This window comes from Pygocentrus nattereri, chromosome 3, assembly GCF_015220715.1.
Source record: "Pygocentrus nattereri isolate fPygNat1 chromosome 3, fPygNat1.pri, whole genome shotgun sequence".
In the NCBI taxonomy this organism is placed as follows: Eukaryota; Metazoa; Chordata; class Actinopteri; order Characiformes; family Serrasalmidae; genus Pygocentrus; species Pygocentrus nattereri.
This window is the reverse complement of record NC_051213.1, coordinates 37,394,815-37,413,311: the sequence shown is the minus strand read 5'-3', so window position 1 is coordinate 37,413,311 and position 18,497 is coordinate 37,394,815. Positions and strand designations below refer to the sequence as shown.

At 39.2% G+C, this 18,497-nt stretch overlaps 1 protein-coding gene across 12 annotated transcripts in view; it reads left to right on the top strand.

Annotated features, from left to right (window-relative positions):
- The window catches only part of kcnc3b (potassium voltage-gated channel, Shaw-related subfamily, member 3b), a 105,236-nt gene that overhangs the window by 70,101 nt on the left and 16,638 nt on the right, over positions 1–18,497 (top strand). For 3 of the 12 annotated variants that reach the window (XM_017700773.2, XM_037537236.1, XM_017700775.2), the window contains exons 3-5: positions 275–1,253; positions 5,238–5,426; positions 8,935–9,065. In XM_017700773.2, the coding sequence (XP_017556262.1) occupies positions 275–1,253; positions 5,238–5,426; positions 8,935–9,056 (1,290 nt within the window). In that variant the 3' untranslated portion in view covers positions 9,057–9,065. Of the gene's footprint in view, positions 1–274; positions 1,254–5,237; positions 5,427–8,934; positions 9,066–10,405; positions 10,427–17,656; positions 17,698–18,497 lie in introns of those variants that run through there. The other 9 variants (XM_037537237.1, XM_037537235.1, XM_037537239.1 and 6 more) reach the window with 6 other exon arrangements.

Sequence of the window (18,497 nt, the reverse complement as noted above, 5' to 3'; positions counted from 1 at the left end):
TTTTTGAAGATTTGAGTGATGAGAGCAACTTTAAATGGTGGTGAAGGAGCACTGAGTATAAAGAAGGAAAGATATTTGTTTAAAAAATAGGCAGAGCTTTGGGGGAAAAAGGGGATTTTGGGAGTAAAATAGTGAGACTTACTTGACATTTCCCGATTTACAATGTAGTTTGTCTAGCAGATTTTGTACATATTTGAACATAATGTTGTCCAAATGTTGCTTTGTTCCAACAGCATCTTTATTCTTTCTTTCCCTCTTTTTCTTTTTTCTGCAGTATGTGGCATTCGGGTCCCTCCTCTTCATCCTCATTTCCATCTCAACATTCTGCATGGAGACCCATGAAGCCTTCAACACCATCTACAACAAGACGGAGAACGTGACGGTGGGCAACGTGACACGGGAAGAGATTGTCTACGAGGTGGTGACAGACAGCTGGCTGACGTACGTGGAGGGCGTGTGTGTGGTGTGGTTCACCATCGAGGTGTTTACCCGTGTTGTCTTCTGCCCAGACAAGGCTGAGTTCTTCAAGAGTTTGCTGAATATCATCGACTTTGTGGCCATCCTTCCCTTCTACCTGGAGGTGGGCCTGAGTGGCCTGTCCTCCAAGGCGGCCAAGGATGTGCTGGGCTTCCTGCGGGTGGTCCGATTTGTCCGGATCCTACGTATTTTCAAGCTTACCCGGCACTTCGTGGGCCTGCGAGTGCTGGGCCACACCCTCCGCGCCAGCACCAACGAGTTCCTGCTGCTCATCATCTTCCTTGCCCTGGGGGTACTCATCTTCGCCACTATGATCTACTACGCAGAACGCATAGGGGCCAACCCTGATGACCCCACGGCCAGCGCCCACACCAACTTCAAGAACATCCCCATCGGCTTCTGGTGGGCTGTGGTCACCATGACGACCCTGGGCTATGGTGACATGTACCCTGAGACATGGTCTGGGATGCTGGTGGGTGCTCTGTGTGCCCTGGCTGGTGTGCTGACCATTGCCATGCCTGTCCCTGTCATCGTCAACAACTTCGGCATGTACTACTCCCTGGCTATGGCCAAACAGAAGCTGCCCAAGAAGAAGAATAAACACATTCCACGAGCTCCGCAGCCCGGCTCGCCCAACTACTGCAAGCCTGATGCCCTGGCCATGGCCACTGCCTCACCCCAGAGGATCCTGGGTAACGTGCTAGGCGGGGTAATAGGCTCAGGACTGACGGGAGACTGCCCTCTTGCTCAGGAGGAAATCATAGAGATAAACCGAGGTGAGTGATATACACACCACTAAATATCTGCAGGGCTTCCCAACCTTGCAGCTCACAGTCCACACAAATAACTACAAAAGCCATTTTCAAGGACTGGATGAATAAATGGAGGTCTGGCTCAAAATATGTTAGGTTCAATAATTATAATCGGTTTAAATGCATATTTTCAGGTGTATCTCCAGATGTAAATCAGATGTGTAAAGCTCCAGTCCTCGTGGACCAAAAGACTGCAGTCTTTTGCATGCTGCCTCATTAAACACACCTGACTCAACTCATTAACTAATTACCAAGGCCTTCATGAATTCAGAGCACTATAGAAAAATTCATAAATTCAGAGCGTTAGATGAGGGTAAATGCTAATATCCTCAGCCCTTTGGCCCAGAAGGTCCCCAGTTTGACATGCTTGGTGTAAATCAATTAACTTCAAATTTATATTTGAGAAGACGTCTGAACATACACCACAGATCAGTAGTTTTCGGTTCATTTTCGGGTTCCACTAACTTGATGTCTTGTGCTAGGTACTGACTGCTGTATTTTCTTTGTTTCAGTTTATGCTGGGTTTTCTTGGTTTTCTTGGTCTGAGATGCGGTGACTGCTGCACTTGTAGTTGGTCAACCCTCCGGATCTTTCCTTATGAAAGACCTTGATTTTAACCATTTATCCATGATGGGTAAAAAATGGAAACATTGTGCATTGACTTGCACTAAAAATAGAATCATAAAAAATACAATCAACTAGATATCCTTTTGCCAGGCAAATCAGTGAGCTTAGTATAAATGTTGTCATAGTATTGAAAATCATTATCACAATATTGGTCATGTTTAAAATTGCATTCGTTTAAATGACTATATTGTAAAAACAACGATGTAAAAAGAGTGATGAAGTGAATGAAGGGTGGTCCACTACCCAAAAAACATCCACTCCTGTAGCACTGTGGTCAGAAAGTGACCACTGATGAAGGGCTTGAGGATGACTAACAGAAAGTTCTCATCAATAGATGAGCTAGAGTCTTTAACTGTACACCAACAAAATGGAGCTACTAACACAGATGTTTAATATGTTTAAAAACAACTGTATAGATATTATGTGCAGACACAGAACCCAACTGAACATTGTCTTCCACTCACACACAACTGTATACAGTAACACAAAGTGGGTATCAATATGTGATGTCATAGAAAGCTGAATAACACATTTATTGATGTACTGTAAAGGCAAGCAAGACTCTCCCCTCCACATATACACAGGGTTCTTGTACATAAGGTGTCATTATAGTGTTCTATATAGATTCTAATACTGTGTGCATTCAGTTAATGCAGGTACACTCCGGCCAACATTAAAAAAATGAATTATTGCTGCATTTGCTCTTGTCTTTTCACACAGTACAATACAGTAGTGGCCCTATAGGTTTTCTGATTTAAAGACTAGGAAAACTCCCAACGTATGATGTAACTGGAGGGGGGAGAAGTGGTTTAAAGGGTGTGGAATAATTGTTTGTGTAATGCAGTCTGGCTGTTTTCATGAAGGAACTAAATTAAAACTAGGTATTTAACAATGCACCGTATTGTATTGTATCGAATTTTAGTGCATTATATTGTACCACATGACCTTATGATAACTAGCATGATAGCTTGTAATGAGTATTATACTTGTTGAATGCTCTAAAAACTGAAAATGGGAACATTATCATTTTACAAGGCACATTTTCAGCCACTGCTAATTTTTGCTGTATAGAAAAATGTGTCAGATCATGACACCACTGACCTCTGTCAAACTAATGAGGCAGATATAATGCAGTACTACAGAAAACTTTTGGCCCTTTAAAAGCGACATTGGTGAACACTTGTTTACTAATGGACGATTCTGTCGCTTAATTTTGCTCTTTGAAATGCTGTTAAAGTACTTTATGTCTCTGTTAAAATGGAATGAAATTGTTATGTAGCATTTTTTCCAGGTTGACAGTGCCAGCAGAGATGATGGTGAAATAACTCAGGACATTTAAGTGCACTTAAAGTATTGAGTGTTTCTCAGGATGCTCAGCGCCTCCGTAATAGCTGATGTTATATTTATGATCAACTGGTGACTCCATATGAGCCCAAAGCATTCCATTTGCTAAGCCTAAACACACACACACACACACAGAGCCCCAGTCCCACCAGTGAAAAACCCTAGAGGCTTTTAGCTGTTTAGCTATTAGGAATTTCATTTCTGGTCATTTTATCATTGTCATTTTACTCCCCCATAAACTCTGGGCTGTAAACACAAGCTGCCATCTCAAGGAGCCACCATGACTAGACTGAGTATTTCATTGATGTTGCTAATATTATAGAGTCATACATAAACGTTTGGACACCCCTGGTCGAATGCCATGATTTATTGATTTTCTAAGTGAAGATAAGTTAACACATCTTCTACAGCATACTTCTTCATACAGTAAAGTAGAGGTGCACTGAAATTTGCAGAAAATTTCACTTGGAAAATCAACAAAGCATGAAATTCGACCAGAGTATTTAGACTTCTGAGCATCTTCGATTGAATCTTTGTTCTGTGGCCAGACGGACACTGCTTTGTCCTTCCTGGACATGTGATAATCGTTCTCTGTTTCGGGAAGTAAACAGATCTTAGAACAAGACTATACTTAAAAGTGAAAGTCATCAGTATCCATATCCATACCCGTATACAGTGTCTAGGGTTATTAATATAGGCAGACATATGTAATTCAGAGCAGTGGAGTTTGGTTCTTGACCTACTTTTGCACACGTCTTTCACCTTTTCTGACCCACAAGTCTTTTCATTGTTGTGTTTTGCATGATTATGCCATATTTTTGGACAGTAATAGGAAATAGTATATATTTACTGATTCAGCCCAACCACTGCTAATGAGGCCACTTAATTACCACTGCAACACTTTAATGTGAGAATAAAACGATTCAGAAAAGTGTGTGTGTGGTCACTCTGTACCAGTGTTCTTCAATTCCAGTCCAGGAGGGTCAGTGACCAGCACAATTTTATTGATGAACCTCCTCAAATGCAAGCAAATGCCAATGGAAAATATTTTGTCAGTAGTTTGCTAATAGGGACTGAGGCAACAGATGCTGTGGTTTTAGGTATGAGATATGCCTTGCAGAAGGGTTTTTGTGATATTCCCGTAGTCTCAGTCTCAGGCACTCTGCCCACAGAAGAACACAGACTGTCTGATGCAAACTGCTAAAATCACCACAGCTCCCAGAATCTCACCTGCCACAGAGCATTTAAACTGGCTCTGCCTGTCTGCACTTCTGTAAACTGGTGTTATCAGTCCTTCGGGAACCAAAATCTAGTTGCTAGTAGAATTGATTTGCATCTCCACTCACCAACAGGCCTTTCAGAGTGAGATATAGACGTAGTTGCTGGACCAGGAAACATTCATTATATCCCATTTTAAGAAGCTAACTTAAACAGTGCATGGCTCAAAATCAGTACAGTAGCAGTTACAGTTAAACAGTTATAAGATCTGGAGGTGCTGCAGCCCTCTCAGCACCCATAATTCCCCATCCCTGGCTGCGACCGTTGCTGTGTTGACCATTACTGGGGATGAGTTTTGTTCACCCAGCAGGCACCTGTGTTGGTGTGTGTGTTTGATATAAATATTTCTTTCCCTCTCGTTTCAAATCTGCTTTTTTCAACTGCTGCAGTGAGCCTTACTCACCTTACTCTTCACTGTCCTTCTGTCTGCTTTTCCCTCCTTCTCTCTCCCCCCATCTCCCTTTTTAACCTTCACTCTCTTTCTCATTTCACATTCATTTAATTCCCTCTTTTTCCATCATATTACTTCTCTTGTCCTTCATATCTGGACTCTCTATCCTTATTCTCTCCACTTTTTCTTCCCCTATTTTCTCTCTTTTTCTTTAATTTCACATTCAATTCTTTTCCTTTCTCTGTAATCCTCCAATTGTCCTGCACCTCGTCTCTTTCCTCCATTTTGCCTCCCTTGCTCTCTGTCAGACTCCAAGCAGAATGGTGATGCGGCCAGTGCAGCTCTGGCCAATGAGGACTGTCCTACAATAGACCAGGTTCTGAGTCCTGATGAGCGGAGTCCAGCAGGACGGACGCGGGAGCGCTACCAGCAGGACCGTGCCTGTTTCCTGCTCAACACACGCGACTTCCGGCCCACTGACGGAAATGTCCGGAAAGGTACGCTCACACATGTGCACCCCTTATGCTAACACACACACACACACACACACACTTACGTGCACAAGTTCCAACACACACGCACACTCCTTGTTTCTCTCCTACGGCCGGAGCACAGGGGTCAGACTGAGCCCAGCAAAGAAGGTCATTTCCTGTTCTTTTCAACAAAAAAGTCCACCACAGTCATTACATTGAGTTTATATATATTTAAAAAATCAGTCTGGCCAGAAAACACCTGGCCAGATGTGACCACTCTGCTTTACTCCCCCAATAATGATATGACATAATATACATTGTACATTATATACATAAACATATACATGCAAATACGATAGTGATATCCGACTCACAAAAGGTTCTTTTGAATTCTTTCAACAATTCGGGTGAACTAATTCAATTTAAGTCCAACGTGAACCGAACATCTGTTGCATCGTGACTATATTCACATCCCTGTTATAGGCTGGAGGCTTTTGTGACAAAACTCGATTAATAGAAACTAATGTTGTTTAACATGATTTTGTAACATGTTCATTTAATTATTAGGGCTGGCCTGAATCATTTGAATGGTCAAGTATTAGTTTGTTATGCAGGCATTAGTTTCCCTATTGAGTGTTTGGAAGCTCCATCCTTTTTAAGACACAAAGATGATAGAAGTTTACCTATTCTACACACCTGATCTGGCCAACGAGGTGCTTGTTCATTAGTTAACAAATTGAATTAAGTGTGCTCAATAAGACCAAGCACAAAAATGTGCATAGCTTTGGGCCACTGGGACTGGGAGCACCTGGCCTAAACTACAACATATTTCATCAGCACAAGCTTTTAGACAAGCCATCAACTATTAATATATGGAAATATATATTAAATAAATTCTATCTGCTTTAGTTGAATAATTGCCATTAAAGCACAATAACCTGCTCTGCTTTTCACTTGACCACTGAAGCTAAATGAGCAAAGATGCCTCAGAAAGGAATCATGGTTATGATTATGGCTAATTATGAAATAAAATTTTGTGTTTTTAAGGTTTTGAGAACTCAAGTATTCTCAGCCAGTGAAATGTTGTTCAGGTCAGCCCTACTAACCTTGCAATAGAAGGCTTGTAATATGTCATGAACAGCCTCCTTTTTCTTTCTGTAGATGGAGGACGGCTCCCTCTCTCTGTTAAGTGTTTGTACTTTGTTTTCTGAATCTGACTCCTTTAGTGAGTAGAAGTAGTGAACATCAGACTCACTCACTGAATTGGAAATCATTACATATGAACAGGATGAGAACAAAGTCAATTTTGCTTTGCTAATCGTGGAATGAAGGAGAATCAGTTGGACGTTTGATTCATGAACACTTGATTAACTAAATTGAATAAAGAATCAGTTCGGTGAGCTGAATCAATCCTCAGCAGACAGAGCCACTGCCGTTAAGTGCAGCAATGCAAATAGTTCTTTTGTCCTATCATCACACTCAAAGCTATGTACACACGTCACATATACTACCATTCAAAGGCTTGGAATCACTTGTCATATTAACATTTTTTTGTTATTTTATATGCAGTAATATTTCATATAATGTGGATTTACAGGGTCCCTGTCATGGTAAACAGTTCCTTCACTTGTCTGCTGTAAAAGAATTAGATGTAGTATGTAAACTTTGTGAAAGTTTAAATCATACTGTTCACTCTTCAGTTGAGACAGTGCATATATAGCAGCTATACTGCAAAAACAGCCTGTTTTGAATTGACTGCTGATACCACAAACACCAAACATATTTGCATATATCTACATATTCAGCTTATGGCATTTTAGACCCACCCATTCAGACTGAAGTTCTAAGGAGTGTTTCAGGAGTGCTTTTTGAATGAGACACTCATTCTCAATTACTCAATTACTTTGTCTTAAGTAACAAAACACAGCAACAAAAAATGTCTGTTAATATTTCAAGTTGTTAAATGTAAAATAATATACTGTAATTATCTATTTAAATTTTTGTCAAGTACAAATCTTGAGATTTGTTCTCTAATTTTGAAATACTGATGATTTTGGATGTTGTTTATATTATAACTTAGTTCATGCTATACAGCTTTTCTGTCATTTTAGAATCTTCGACCACTCTCCATCACTCTGGGCACATTTCTTCATATTTATTTGCAGCAACATAGCATCCTACACTGTAGGTCAGCTCAACTCAAAATTATATATTAATGGATTCCATGCTTTTCTTGAGTTGACTCAACTTGAGGACATGAGCTCACACAACTCAAACTTCTTAGTTGAGTCAAAAGATCACTTCATGTTTTAGTTCTGCATCTTAGTCAGGTCAATAGAAGGAACTCATTTTTTTAGGACTCTATCCATCACACAATCCTGCTAGATAGCTTTTCCTATTGGGTACACACTTATGGATGGCCGTGGCATTGTTGGGGCTCAAACTCAGAACCTCCTGTTGGGGTGATGGTTTAGTCCACTGCACTATTCAGGAACACATGAAGCAACTCAGATTTTGTGTCTACAAATGTTTAATACACTGGAGAAAATACTTGTTTAACTTTAAAGCAGGGCACACTCTTATGTGTCTAATGATTCATCCTGACATCAGGAGATTGTGAGTTTGAATCCCAGCAATATTTTAGCTGTCCATATCTGGAAGCCCATTAGGAAGATATTTCAGATGGGACTGTGTGATAGAAGGAGTGCCATTTTTGACTCAACTAAGAAGTTTGAGTTTGGTGAACTCTGGTGTCCTCAAGTTGAGTCAGCACAAGAAAAACAAATTGTATGACTTTGACTTGAGCAGACTTCTTATTTACAGTACACTAATGATTTAAAAATGATTTAAAAGCATATTATACTTATTCTGTACATTTATCTGCAACCAGATCCATTTTACACTGATTCCAAACTTTTGAATGATAATGTGTACACATCTATCTTTATACACATCTGCTCTTTCAAAATCTCCACCGCTCTCATTTGACTGTTCTGTTTCTTCTCTTTCTCCGTCTGTTCTCTCTCTGTCTATGTCTTTTGTTGGACTGATTGTTTTTTTCATGTTACTCTCTCTGTTTCTGTCTTCCATTCTGTCTGTCTATGTATCTGCCTGTCTCCTCTTTTTGATATATTTTTCTTCACCGCTCTAATCCTCTGTCGTTCTCTGCTCTTTCTCTTTTCCTCCCTGCCCGCTCTCACCAACCGCCTTTTGTTCTGTTTCTTATCCACATTCACACTTTTTTCACTTTGTTTTCTTTCTTGCTTTTCTGCCATTTTGTGTTTTACTCTTTTTACTCTCACACTCATGCACGGCGACACCTTAACCTCCCTCCATTTGGAACACTTCACAACGCAAAACCTTTTTCCACGGAACATTAATCACCCCCCCCCCCACCCCACCTCAAATAATACACCAAAATGTCTCTTTATGCCTCAAATCTGCACGCAAAACGCCACAAAAATCTATACTGTCCCACCGAAACTAACCCCTGCTCCTCCCCATGACCCTTACGTGACCCCCTGTCCGTTAGAGATGGGAGCACTGGCGGCAGCCCCTGATCCCACTACGCCAGAGCAGTGGTATAAGCTGGAGGGTGCACTGTTACAGCAGGACCTCAATGCTAACTCCGCCTCCTCCTGGATCAAACCATAGTACTGAGAGGTAAAAGCGCTAAAGATGCTAAACAGAGAAACAAGGGGATGACCTTATACACACACACAGGATACACACACGCTCATAAATACATATGCATACACAAGCACATGCAGACTCGGGTCGAGGTCCGAGCCCATGGGTTTTTGTGTTTCCTGTTTCTTTTTTCTTTTTTCATTTTTAACCCAAAAAATTCAATACAATGTATATTTGTATATTATTTCAGTGAGTGCTTGTGAAAATGTTTACTGAATAAGAGTGAAGGCTGGGTTTCATGCAAATTCTGCTGCAGTACACAAATCCGTGTGATGCTTGGCCCCTCTCACCTCATTACACCTTGAACAAGAGAAACTGAGACTGAAAAATGAGCAATAAAAGTCCTAAGATTAACAGTGTTCCAACAAGATAAACTATCCAAGATTTTAGCAGAGATATGCATTCTGACTAATTTTAATATCAAAATGCAAGAATGCAAATATCCGTATGAGTTAATTAATGAATATTCTGTTAACTGCTGGGAATGAAAATGCAACAACTGAAATGGACTTTGAGCAAAATTAGGCCTATTTTTTCAGATGTTTTTTATGCTTTTCACGTAGGATGACTTCTAAAGCCACCTCATCGAATGCGTTAAATCTTCTACGCAAGTTTTTTCTCCTCAGTGGATGATCTATCATGTTAGACAGAGAAATATATTTTTATTGTGTCTGAATGTAGTTAACATCAGCTGGAGTAGCTTGACTAGTTAGTGATACAGCCATGTTATCTCTTCCTTCTTATTTACATCCTCAGCACATCCTTGGCACTTCAGATTCATGGTAACAAATTGAAAAACCACATATGACATTTTTATAGATATTTATATGATAGCTACCTGCACCTAAGCTCAGTGGGAGTGATGTGATCAAAAATCAGATGATGTTTTAGAGATGGGCAAACATCATTACATTTTCATAGAAGCTGGAAAAACAAGACTTTTCTCTTTTAAATGACATAATATGATGAATCAAGTTCAATGTGATAAGAGACATGAAATAATTTGTTAAAAAAAAGTCAAACTTGGTACTAAAATTTGGTACTAAACACACATTCATACACTCATGATGAGATGCTGAAAAGCAGAAAGTGTGTGAACTTAGCCTGCTCTCTCTGTAAATGCCAGTGCAGTGAAAATGCAGGACAGAGGAGTGGGGTCACTGTGGACAGATGAAAGTACTTGTTGTCTCCATTCTAACAAGCGAGCAGTCTGAATAAATATGAAACTACAGAATACTGCAGTGTGTATGCGTGGGTGTATGTGTGTGTGCCCAGTGCTATCTCACATGCTCTGTATTGTCTCTCCCCTTCAGGTTGTGTCATATCACGCGTTTGTATGTGGGCTTCTTCATTCTACTTGCTGTTTTAGTGTCCTTTACGCTGTCCTCTCCGCGCTGCTGTGTGTGTGCGTGTGCGCGTGTGTTGTGATCGTGGTGTTGTGATGTGGCTTATCGTGTTCTTAACATGTTTCACACTTTTTTTTTCTTGCTCTGTCCGCTCTGGACTGGGTAAGTCCCTGCAGCTCAGTTAGGGACATGCCCAGATCAGTTGAGGTCACAGTGAGGTCCTGGTGAGGTCATGTGAGTGTGGGTCTGCCAAATCGCTGCTGAGGCCTCAGTTCCAAACCAGAGGTGTCAAACTAAGTCCCAGTTCAGGCTAAGTTGGCATCTTTGTGTGCCCTCAAAAGGCTGTGAAGTGTAAAGTGCATCCTTTTTCTAGCTTGCAATGGGTTACATCAAGTCAGGCTATCACATTTAGCTTTGTTTTTTTCTGTCATGGTAGAAATTATGTTCTTTCACATCTGCTGCAACTTCTTAACAAAAAAAAAGGTACATACTTTTTTAGATATGTGGGACAGTATTATAGAAACATCCTACCTTTTGGTCCTAAGTGAAGATCTGACAAGTTCAGGGGCACAGGGGTAGGCAACTTGTGGGTCTGGAGCCACATGTGTCTCTTTTACTGCCCTAATGCAGCTCCACGATGGAATGAGAGTTTAGATAAAAACAAAAATAATTCTCCTTTGCAGTAAAATAAAGCTCTGCGGATCATTCTAACAGAGTTTTAACAGTAAATGGTTGTAAACGCTGGAGTTAATGTAGAACTGCTAATTCATCCTTTAACCCTGATGGTTGGCACGCAGACTGATGGTCACCATAGCGCCACAGAAAACAGTCTGGCCTAGCTATTAGCTAATGAAACAGCAAAAGAGAAAGGTTTAAGACGAACATCAATAATTTAGAGGCAAATGGACTTACATTTATAAGCACACCAGCTGGTTTCCTGATATGTTTAATCTGCAATGAGAAACTGTTAAACACTTCAAAGTCGCAAAGCTGTAATCAGTTTGTTGTTCGATTTGTCCTATTCCACCTTAAATGGTGTGGCAGTTACATTCTAGCACCTCAGGCACCATTTAAGGTAGAACAGGAAAATTTGAGCAAGAAGCTGGTGAAGGAGGAGCTGACTTCAGCCTCATAAACAGTCGAGCATTGAAAGATGTTTTGCAAGAAACTGTTGCACTTTTGAGTAAAAGTTTCCTGACGGAGATGTGAGAAAAGTGACTACAGCTGAGCTAAAGCTCAAAGCAGAGCAAAGTAAGTGCGTTTTCATTTATATTTTTTTAGTCTACATGAGGACATTAGCACGTACTGAGACATATTTACAGTAGATTGTCAAGGACAGAATGGATATTCTGTTGTTTTCAGTGAAACTATGACGTATGTTGATTTTGTTAATTTTCGATTTTGGAGATAGGAACACTGAATTGTTTAACCAGTATTATACAACTATAAAGAAATAAAGCACAGAACTTAGTCTTTACCCGTGAAATGAGGAATCAATGGCTGTCTGAAATGTAATAAACGCTGCATACTCAGACAGTATTCTGAAGCAGGGAGGCACCCAGTCATGTCCAAATGAAATGTATGTATAAACTGCTACCTGCTAAGATTTTTTTATTTGGCTGTTTTTGAAGGCAGTATAGATGTATCCTGCGCTGCCTACATATCCCATAATCCCCTGCGACTAGGATGAAATAGCAGAAAACACTATCACAGACTCAAAGACAATGCTGCCTTCTAAGGCACTAACTTATGAATCAACATAGGCAGCAAGTCATCAAGACAGCTGTTTTCAAGTTTGAACATAGCCGTTATTGCTAAAGCTCTCCTCTGATAATAATCCATTTTTGCCAGTAAAGCTGTCACTGTGGCAACACTTTCATTTCTGTATGCTTCCATCAGTCGCATCTTGCTGTAAGTGTAAGAATGACGGGATTGGCAACATGGGAACATAGCGATAATTCTTCACAAATTTATATTACAGAAGCAAATTTAGGCATTAATTTAGGCATTACTTTTCACCTTCACCATCTTATCTCAACCTCAGTCGAGGTTGATAATCAATTGTTTATAACCAGTGCAACCGATGACACATGCATGGCTGAGAAGTAAACATATAATCAGTATAAGTTATAGTGTTGTAATAAGGGAAAAAAGGAAAACCAAAGTGCAATAAACTAAATATTTTGTTTCAGTGCCGATCCCTGTGTATCAGTATTACTTTCCTTTAGTTAGTGCATGCCACACCAAATGAGGATGGCCTTGAGTTTGACGCCTCGATTCTAGATGCTCTGCATTATTCACCAACCAGAGAGACACAGAGATGCGTGGCAGAATCAGGAGACCTCACTCAAATGGCCTCACATCTTCAGCGCTTGATGAAGCCAAGGCCTTCTGTATGTGTGTTTGTAAGTGTATGTGTGAATAGGTGTGTCTTAGCTGTTGTTGTGAGTTGTGTGCAAGGTGTAAACACACACTGACATGTGGCTGACTGGTTGACAGACAGACACAGGGACATTTGGACAGACTCTCTGACAGACTGACAGAGGGAAGGTAAGACCAAATAGCACATCCATCCAGCAGCAATGCACAACCCCTCTTAACATAGAGCTCCTGAACGCAAACCTCCGAAACCCCAGCTAAACCCTGACCCCAAGCTTAGCAGCAGCAGTGTCAATTAGGGTGAAGCAGCCATGCACTCTTCTACTGTTCCACTTTAATGTCCAGAGCAATCCAAAATACATATAGCACCTTTTTATATATGATTATAATTTAATTATATTACTTATATGTATATATATTCTGCTGTTGTCAGAACAAAACCTTGTATCTCCAAAATGGTACCTTTACAGGAAAAGGAAAAAATTTACATTAACTTCAAGGTAAGTCAATGGAACCAGACTTTTTAAATAAAGTAAATTTGAATTTCTTTTGGTCCATTGATCATGAAATTTACATACATTGTAAAGGGCATCAGACATTTTCAGATTCTCCCAAAAACTGAAAAATTACTAAATTGGAGATAAAGGGTTTTGTTCCAACAGCAGCGATGTGTTAATTCTATACTATGTGTATATGTGCGCGTGTTTGTGTGTGTGTGTTTGTATTTGGTCTATTATGAGGTCCTCACAATGATAGGAAACCATGAAAAAGCTGTACAAATTAGGACAGGTCCTCACATTTCACCCTAAATGGAACTTGTTTTGTAAAAATGAAAAGAGTCAAACAATTTTGTTTTGGTAAAAGAGGTGAGGGTTTGGTTTAGGTGTAGATGCAGCTTGACAATACAGCTATAGTATTACACAGAAGCAGAGATAGACAGACGGAAGCATGTATATATGTGTGTGCATTCTACCCTTTTCATGGGGTCCATTTTTGAGACCCTACCCTGATATGTGAGGAATATAAAGAAAATGGACACACTGGGTACATTTTGCTGGTGCTGTGAATATCAGCCTTTCATTCTTTTTAAGCTTTCATTTTTTATGGTAAAGGTGTGGACTGTCATTAAGGTACAATGCGAATGCCACCTGAAAGATACAACAAGGTCTTTAAGGTCCATGAATGAATGTGTACCAGCAGACAGGCATGTATGCGCACCTTTCCTTTTCATAACTTAACATTTTAAAACTTGGTTCTTTTATCTTTTTAAAAATGAAATAAAAAGCCTCGGATTTAAGACAGAACCTATAATAAAAAAACATGGAGTATGAAATATCACTCTTCCTAGTTAAAAGTTCTGATATGGAATTGAACCCTTGAATCTACCACCCCAGAGCAAGCATTTGTACCCTAAAAGGGACAGTTTACAGGCTTTTTAGAGTTTGTGTGGTCATTTTAAATGTATACAGTACAGTGTTTTTTTTGGCTGAATATCCATTCAAACACCACATACACATATATACACATTGCTCTGGCTGTTAAAGTGGTCTGCTCATGTGCTGTACATACCTCCTGTGTATGAATGTGTGTGTTGGGTGTGTTTAAGGGTGTGCATGTGCTGATTTGGGCATGAATGTATGAAACGGCGCAGACTCCAGTCAGACTGCAGTATTAAAACTGTGACTCTACATCATGAGCTCTCTACCGTGAGTTCTCTCACTTTCTTTTCTACACTCTCTGTTGTCTTCAGCTTTAATTTGGTGTGTGTATGTGTGTACATATGTGTGTGTGTTTGTGTGTGTATGTATGTGTGTCCCTTTGCCTTCTTTCTGTTTTTATCCTGCACATAAAAATAAACACAGTATTGTGTTTATCTTATACATGTAGTGTATTTTTCTACTACAGTACCATGATAACTAGGTTAGGTAAATATCATAGTATTGCAATTTAAAAAATATTTTTGATTTTATTTTAGATTTTAATTTATTTTTTATGTTTATATTTTAGCCAAACAAACTGCAGAAACAGGGTTTCAGTGTTTTTCATAAATGCTCCAGTAGTTTTTTGCAGTTTTTCTGCAGTTCTAGTAATTTGATATTAATTCACACCCATTACATCCCACAAACTTTCTTTCTTTCTCTCTTTCCTTCTTTATACACCTGTATAAAATGTTTGGCTGCATGACCTTTTGACCTCAGCATGACCACTACATTGTGCACTCCATGGTGCTGTCTCACAAATATCACAGCCAGTCTTTCAGGTGCTCAGTGTTTCGCACATTTTCACTATAGGCCTTGGGAACTGATGTCACATTGCGCTACATTATGAGATTGTTCTGCCATATTGGCCACGGTAGTTCTTTGTTTACATGCTACACACACACACACACACACACACACACAGTGTGAAAGCTTAAAGAGATGCTGTTTTATTGTGATCTTTCAGGCTTGAATCTGAATCACATGAGAAGTCAGTGTGTCTTAACCAGTGGCAGATTCCGCTCTGTTATTGGCATATTTTGCTATAGGTAGTCTTTTAGTGAACAAAAGAAGTCTACATTAGTTACTTAGCAAACTAATCACAGTATTACTGTACTGTACTTTACTACACTAAAACAAACATCCATAGTATGACTTGTTTATATCACATGTGACTTGTTTACACAATTTTAAATCGAAAGGACAGTCAGTCTAATGTCTGTAAGTTAAACAGGCAAATGATGAATTATTACACTGCTGTGTAAAAATAACCACATATTGTTTTTTTTTTCAGTTGAGACACAACAATAGCAAAATCACACATGCATTTAACAAGAACACAGGTTAACATAAACCCAACAACCAGCAATGCTCTATAAAGCATGCATCTGCTCTTCACAAGCAAATATTTACACCAAAGAAGCTGACAAAAATTTAAATTAAACAGATGAAATGTACATAACATAGAAGGGAAAAAGCTGCAACTTAAACACCCAAACCTTTGTAAGCTAAAGCATACTGCCATGGCTGCACAAGATATGTTATATATGAGGATTTTATGCATGAAAGTAGACTGCCAACAATGTTTATGTAACTTTGGTGGCTGACACATCATATTTGGCTTTGGATATGGCTGTACTCTGATCTTCCTTTGGCACAACTTTTGAATATCTGGAGCTGCAAATTCAAAGTCTACTCAAATAACTAATGTTAGCTCACTGCAACAAAGAAATGGGAACAGGTTGCTAAGCAAGAGGAGGAGAAAATGAAGCTGACATTCAGGAATAATGCGGATCAGAATTGAACACAATGAAAAGTTTGAAAATAGTTTATTTTTTCATTGTGCCACTATTAAAGTTCCCACCACAAGTCAAAACAGCTGTTTAAAATATGTCTTAATTTCCCATGGGCCTCTGGGAATGGGCCCATAAAACCCAAGGGATGTTCCGGGCCTGGCTAAGCATTTTCACAGACAAAGTCCTCGCAAGCTTTCTAATGTCTTTCTAATGTCTCAGCGTCAGCTAGCATTACAAGCCTAGTCATATCATAACAGAGAACTTACCCCAAGAGACACAGCAGTCCTTGGTCTGAAAAGAGTAATAGGGTACTGGCATAGAGACCAGCAGCTGAACTGAGTGAATTAGAGTAAAAGAAGGAAATTCTTCAGCATCCTGAATAAACTGCTGTTTTGTCAATGAAGATTGCATAATGTAACAAACTGACCGCCCTGCCACTTATCTATAAAATGTGAAAAGACTAACATTAACTTTTACATTTACATAACATTTTCTCAGACATTAGCCCATCATTGCTAAAGATTATCATAAATACCTTGACAGCAGTCCAGACAACTCATGAATCTTCAAGATTTAACCTTGAAAGCTTGAAGGTGGGAGGCAGGGTAATGCCAGTTTACCACAGGATGCCTGTAATGTTTTGAGTATTTGACAAAACAAATATAGAAGAGTAGAAAATGGCAAAACATTTCATTTTTTCATTTAATTTCATTTGTTTTGTTTACCTTAATCAACTCCTTAGCTTCATGTATTTTATATATTTTCATTAGCTTCACAGACAACAGTCAATGTCATTGCATAATATCAAGACATCACATTACCAAGTCCTGTAGCGAGACTTAAAAGAAACAGTTGTGCTGTGGCTATTGTAATCCTTCCTGAGACTAACCACTTAAACACTCTGTGGTATTGTAGTCCAGACTAGCATTTAAGTGGGTTAAAGGACTGAAGTTATAGAGTTTGTGTGTTAGAAAAGGGTCTCATGTTACAAACTGCACATTTCCGCATACTGAACACACCACTGTTTCCACAGTGATTTGCGTTCTGGTTTGGGCGGGATCAATAGAACTTAATTGTGGGTAATATGAACCCTGTCCATTTTTAACTGCCCATAGATCAATACGCTGACAAATTGCAGAAGCAGTTGTCTTTGGGCAACATTGCTAAGGACTCCATGTACATATGGCCTTCATAACAATACAGAACCATTACTTAATCAAAGACATGAATGCATAAAAATGCATGCATCATCCATGTCTGAATTACTAGTGTTACATAAACACTAGTGGTTTAAGAATTTACTACATCCTAACCTCATTCAGCTTACACCTTGCCACCTGACATAATACAATTTACCATTACTTTCTAACACCTTACACTGTATCTGTAAAGGTCATATGTACGCAGTGTCGTGGATGTTATAGAGTGCTAGCACTGTAGAAATGTTAAAACTGGCTTTGATGTTTGCAGACCTCCTTTTCCTCTTCATGTCGCTCACTCTCTCTTGCTCACTGTTCCTCTCCATTCTGTAACTAATGATCATTTCATTCTCCATCCATCTCCAGGCCGCCAGTGCAGTGCCAGTGTTTCTAAAGTGTGACTGTGGGTAGGTATTTAACACACTAATACTATAGCAGAAATCCTTTTAATGCCACATAATCTATATATGGCTACTGGTAGGTATTTAATATGCTGTACATCAGGTATTTACCTTTCCACACTGTTACTATGCATCTTACTTTGTGCTTTTTAAATACATAAATATAGTATATAGTTGCCACCATGGAACGAATTTATTGTAATACTTACGGTATAATTCTCTGATTCTACAGAGAGGTCCAAAAGTCTAAGATCTCTAGTGAAAATGCTTTTTATTTGCGTTCTTTTCTATTTGATTACAAAGTTTTTCTGAATATGAATCTGATCAGTGTTACAAATTTTCTTAAATTTGAGGAGAGACCTAAAAATAGTGCAGAATCCTGAATCTTTCTTTTTCATTTTACTAGTCATGAATTGTTTTTGTTATAATTTCTTATTAACGTTCTGCTTATTTTCAGGTTTAAATGAAAATATACCAGATTTTCAATGTGGTCTCACAAGTATTTTAGAGTTAATAGTCAGTTTGTACAGAGCCCTGATGGTGATGTCCCATTTAAATAAAAATAATGTGTGGCCACGCCTTATTAACGTCTGGGAACGAGATCCTAATGCGTGGCCATGACTTAGTAAGATGTGGGAATCAGATAATTAAGTCGTGACCGTGATTAAGTAAAGCGTTGGAATGAGATCATGCCTTACTAACACATACACATTAGGATCTCCTTCCCACGCCTTACTAAGTCATGGCCAAGACTTAATTATCTTGTTCTTACACCTTACTAAGTCATGGCCACGCATTATTTTTAT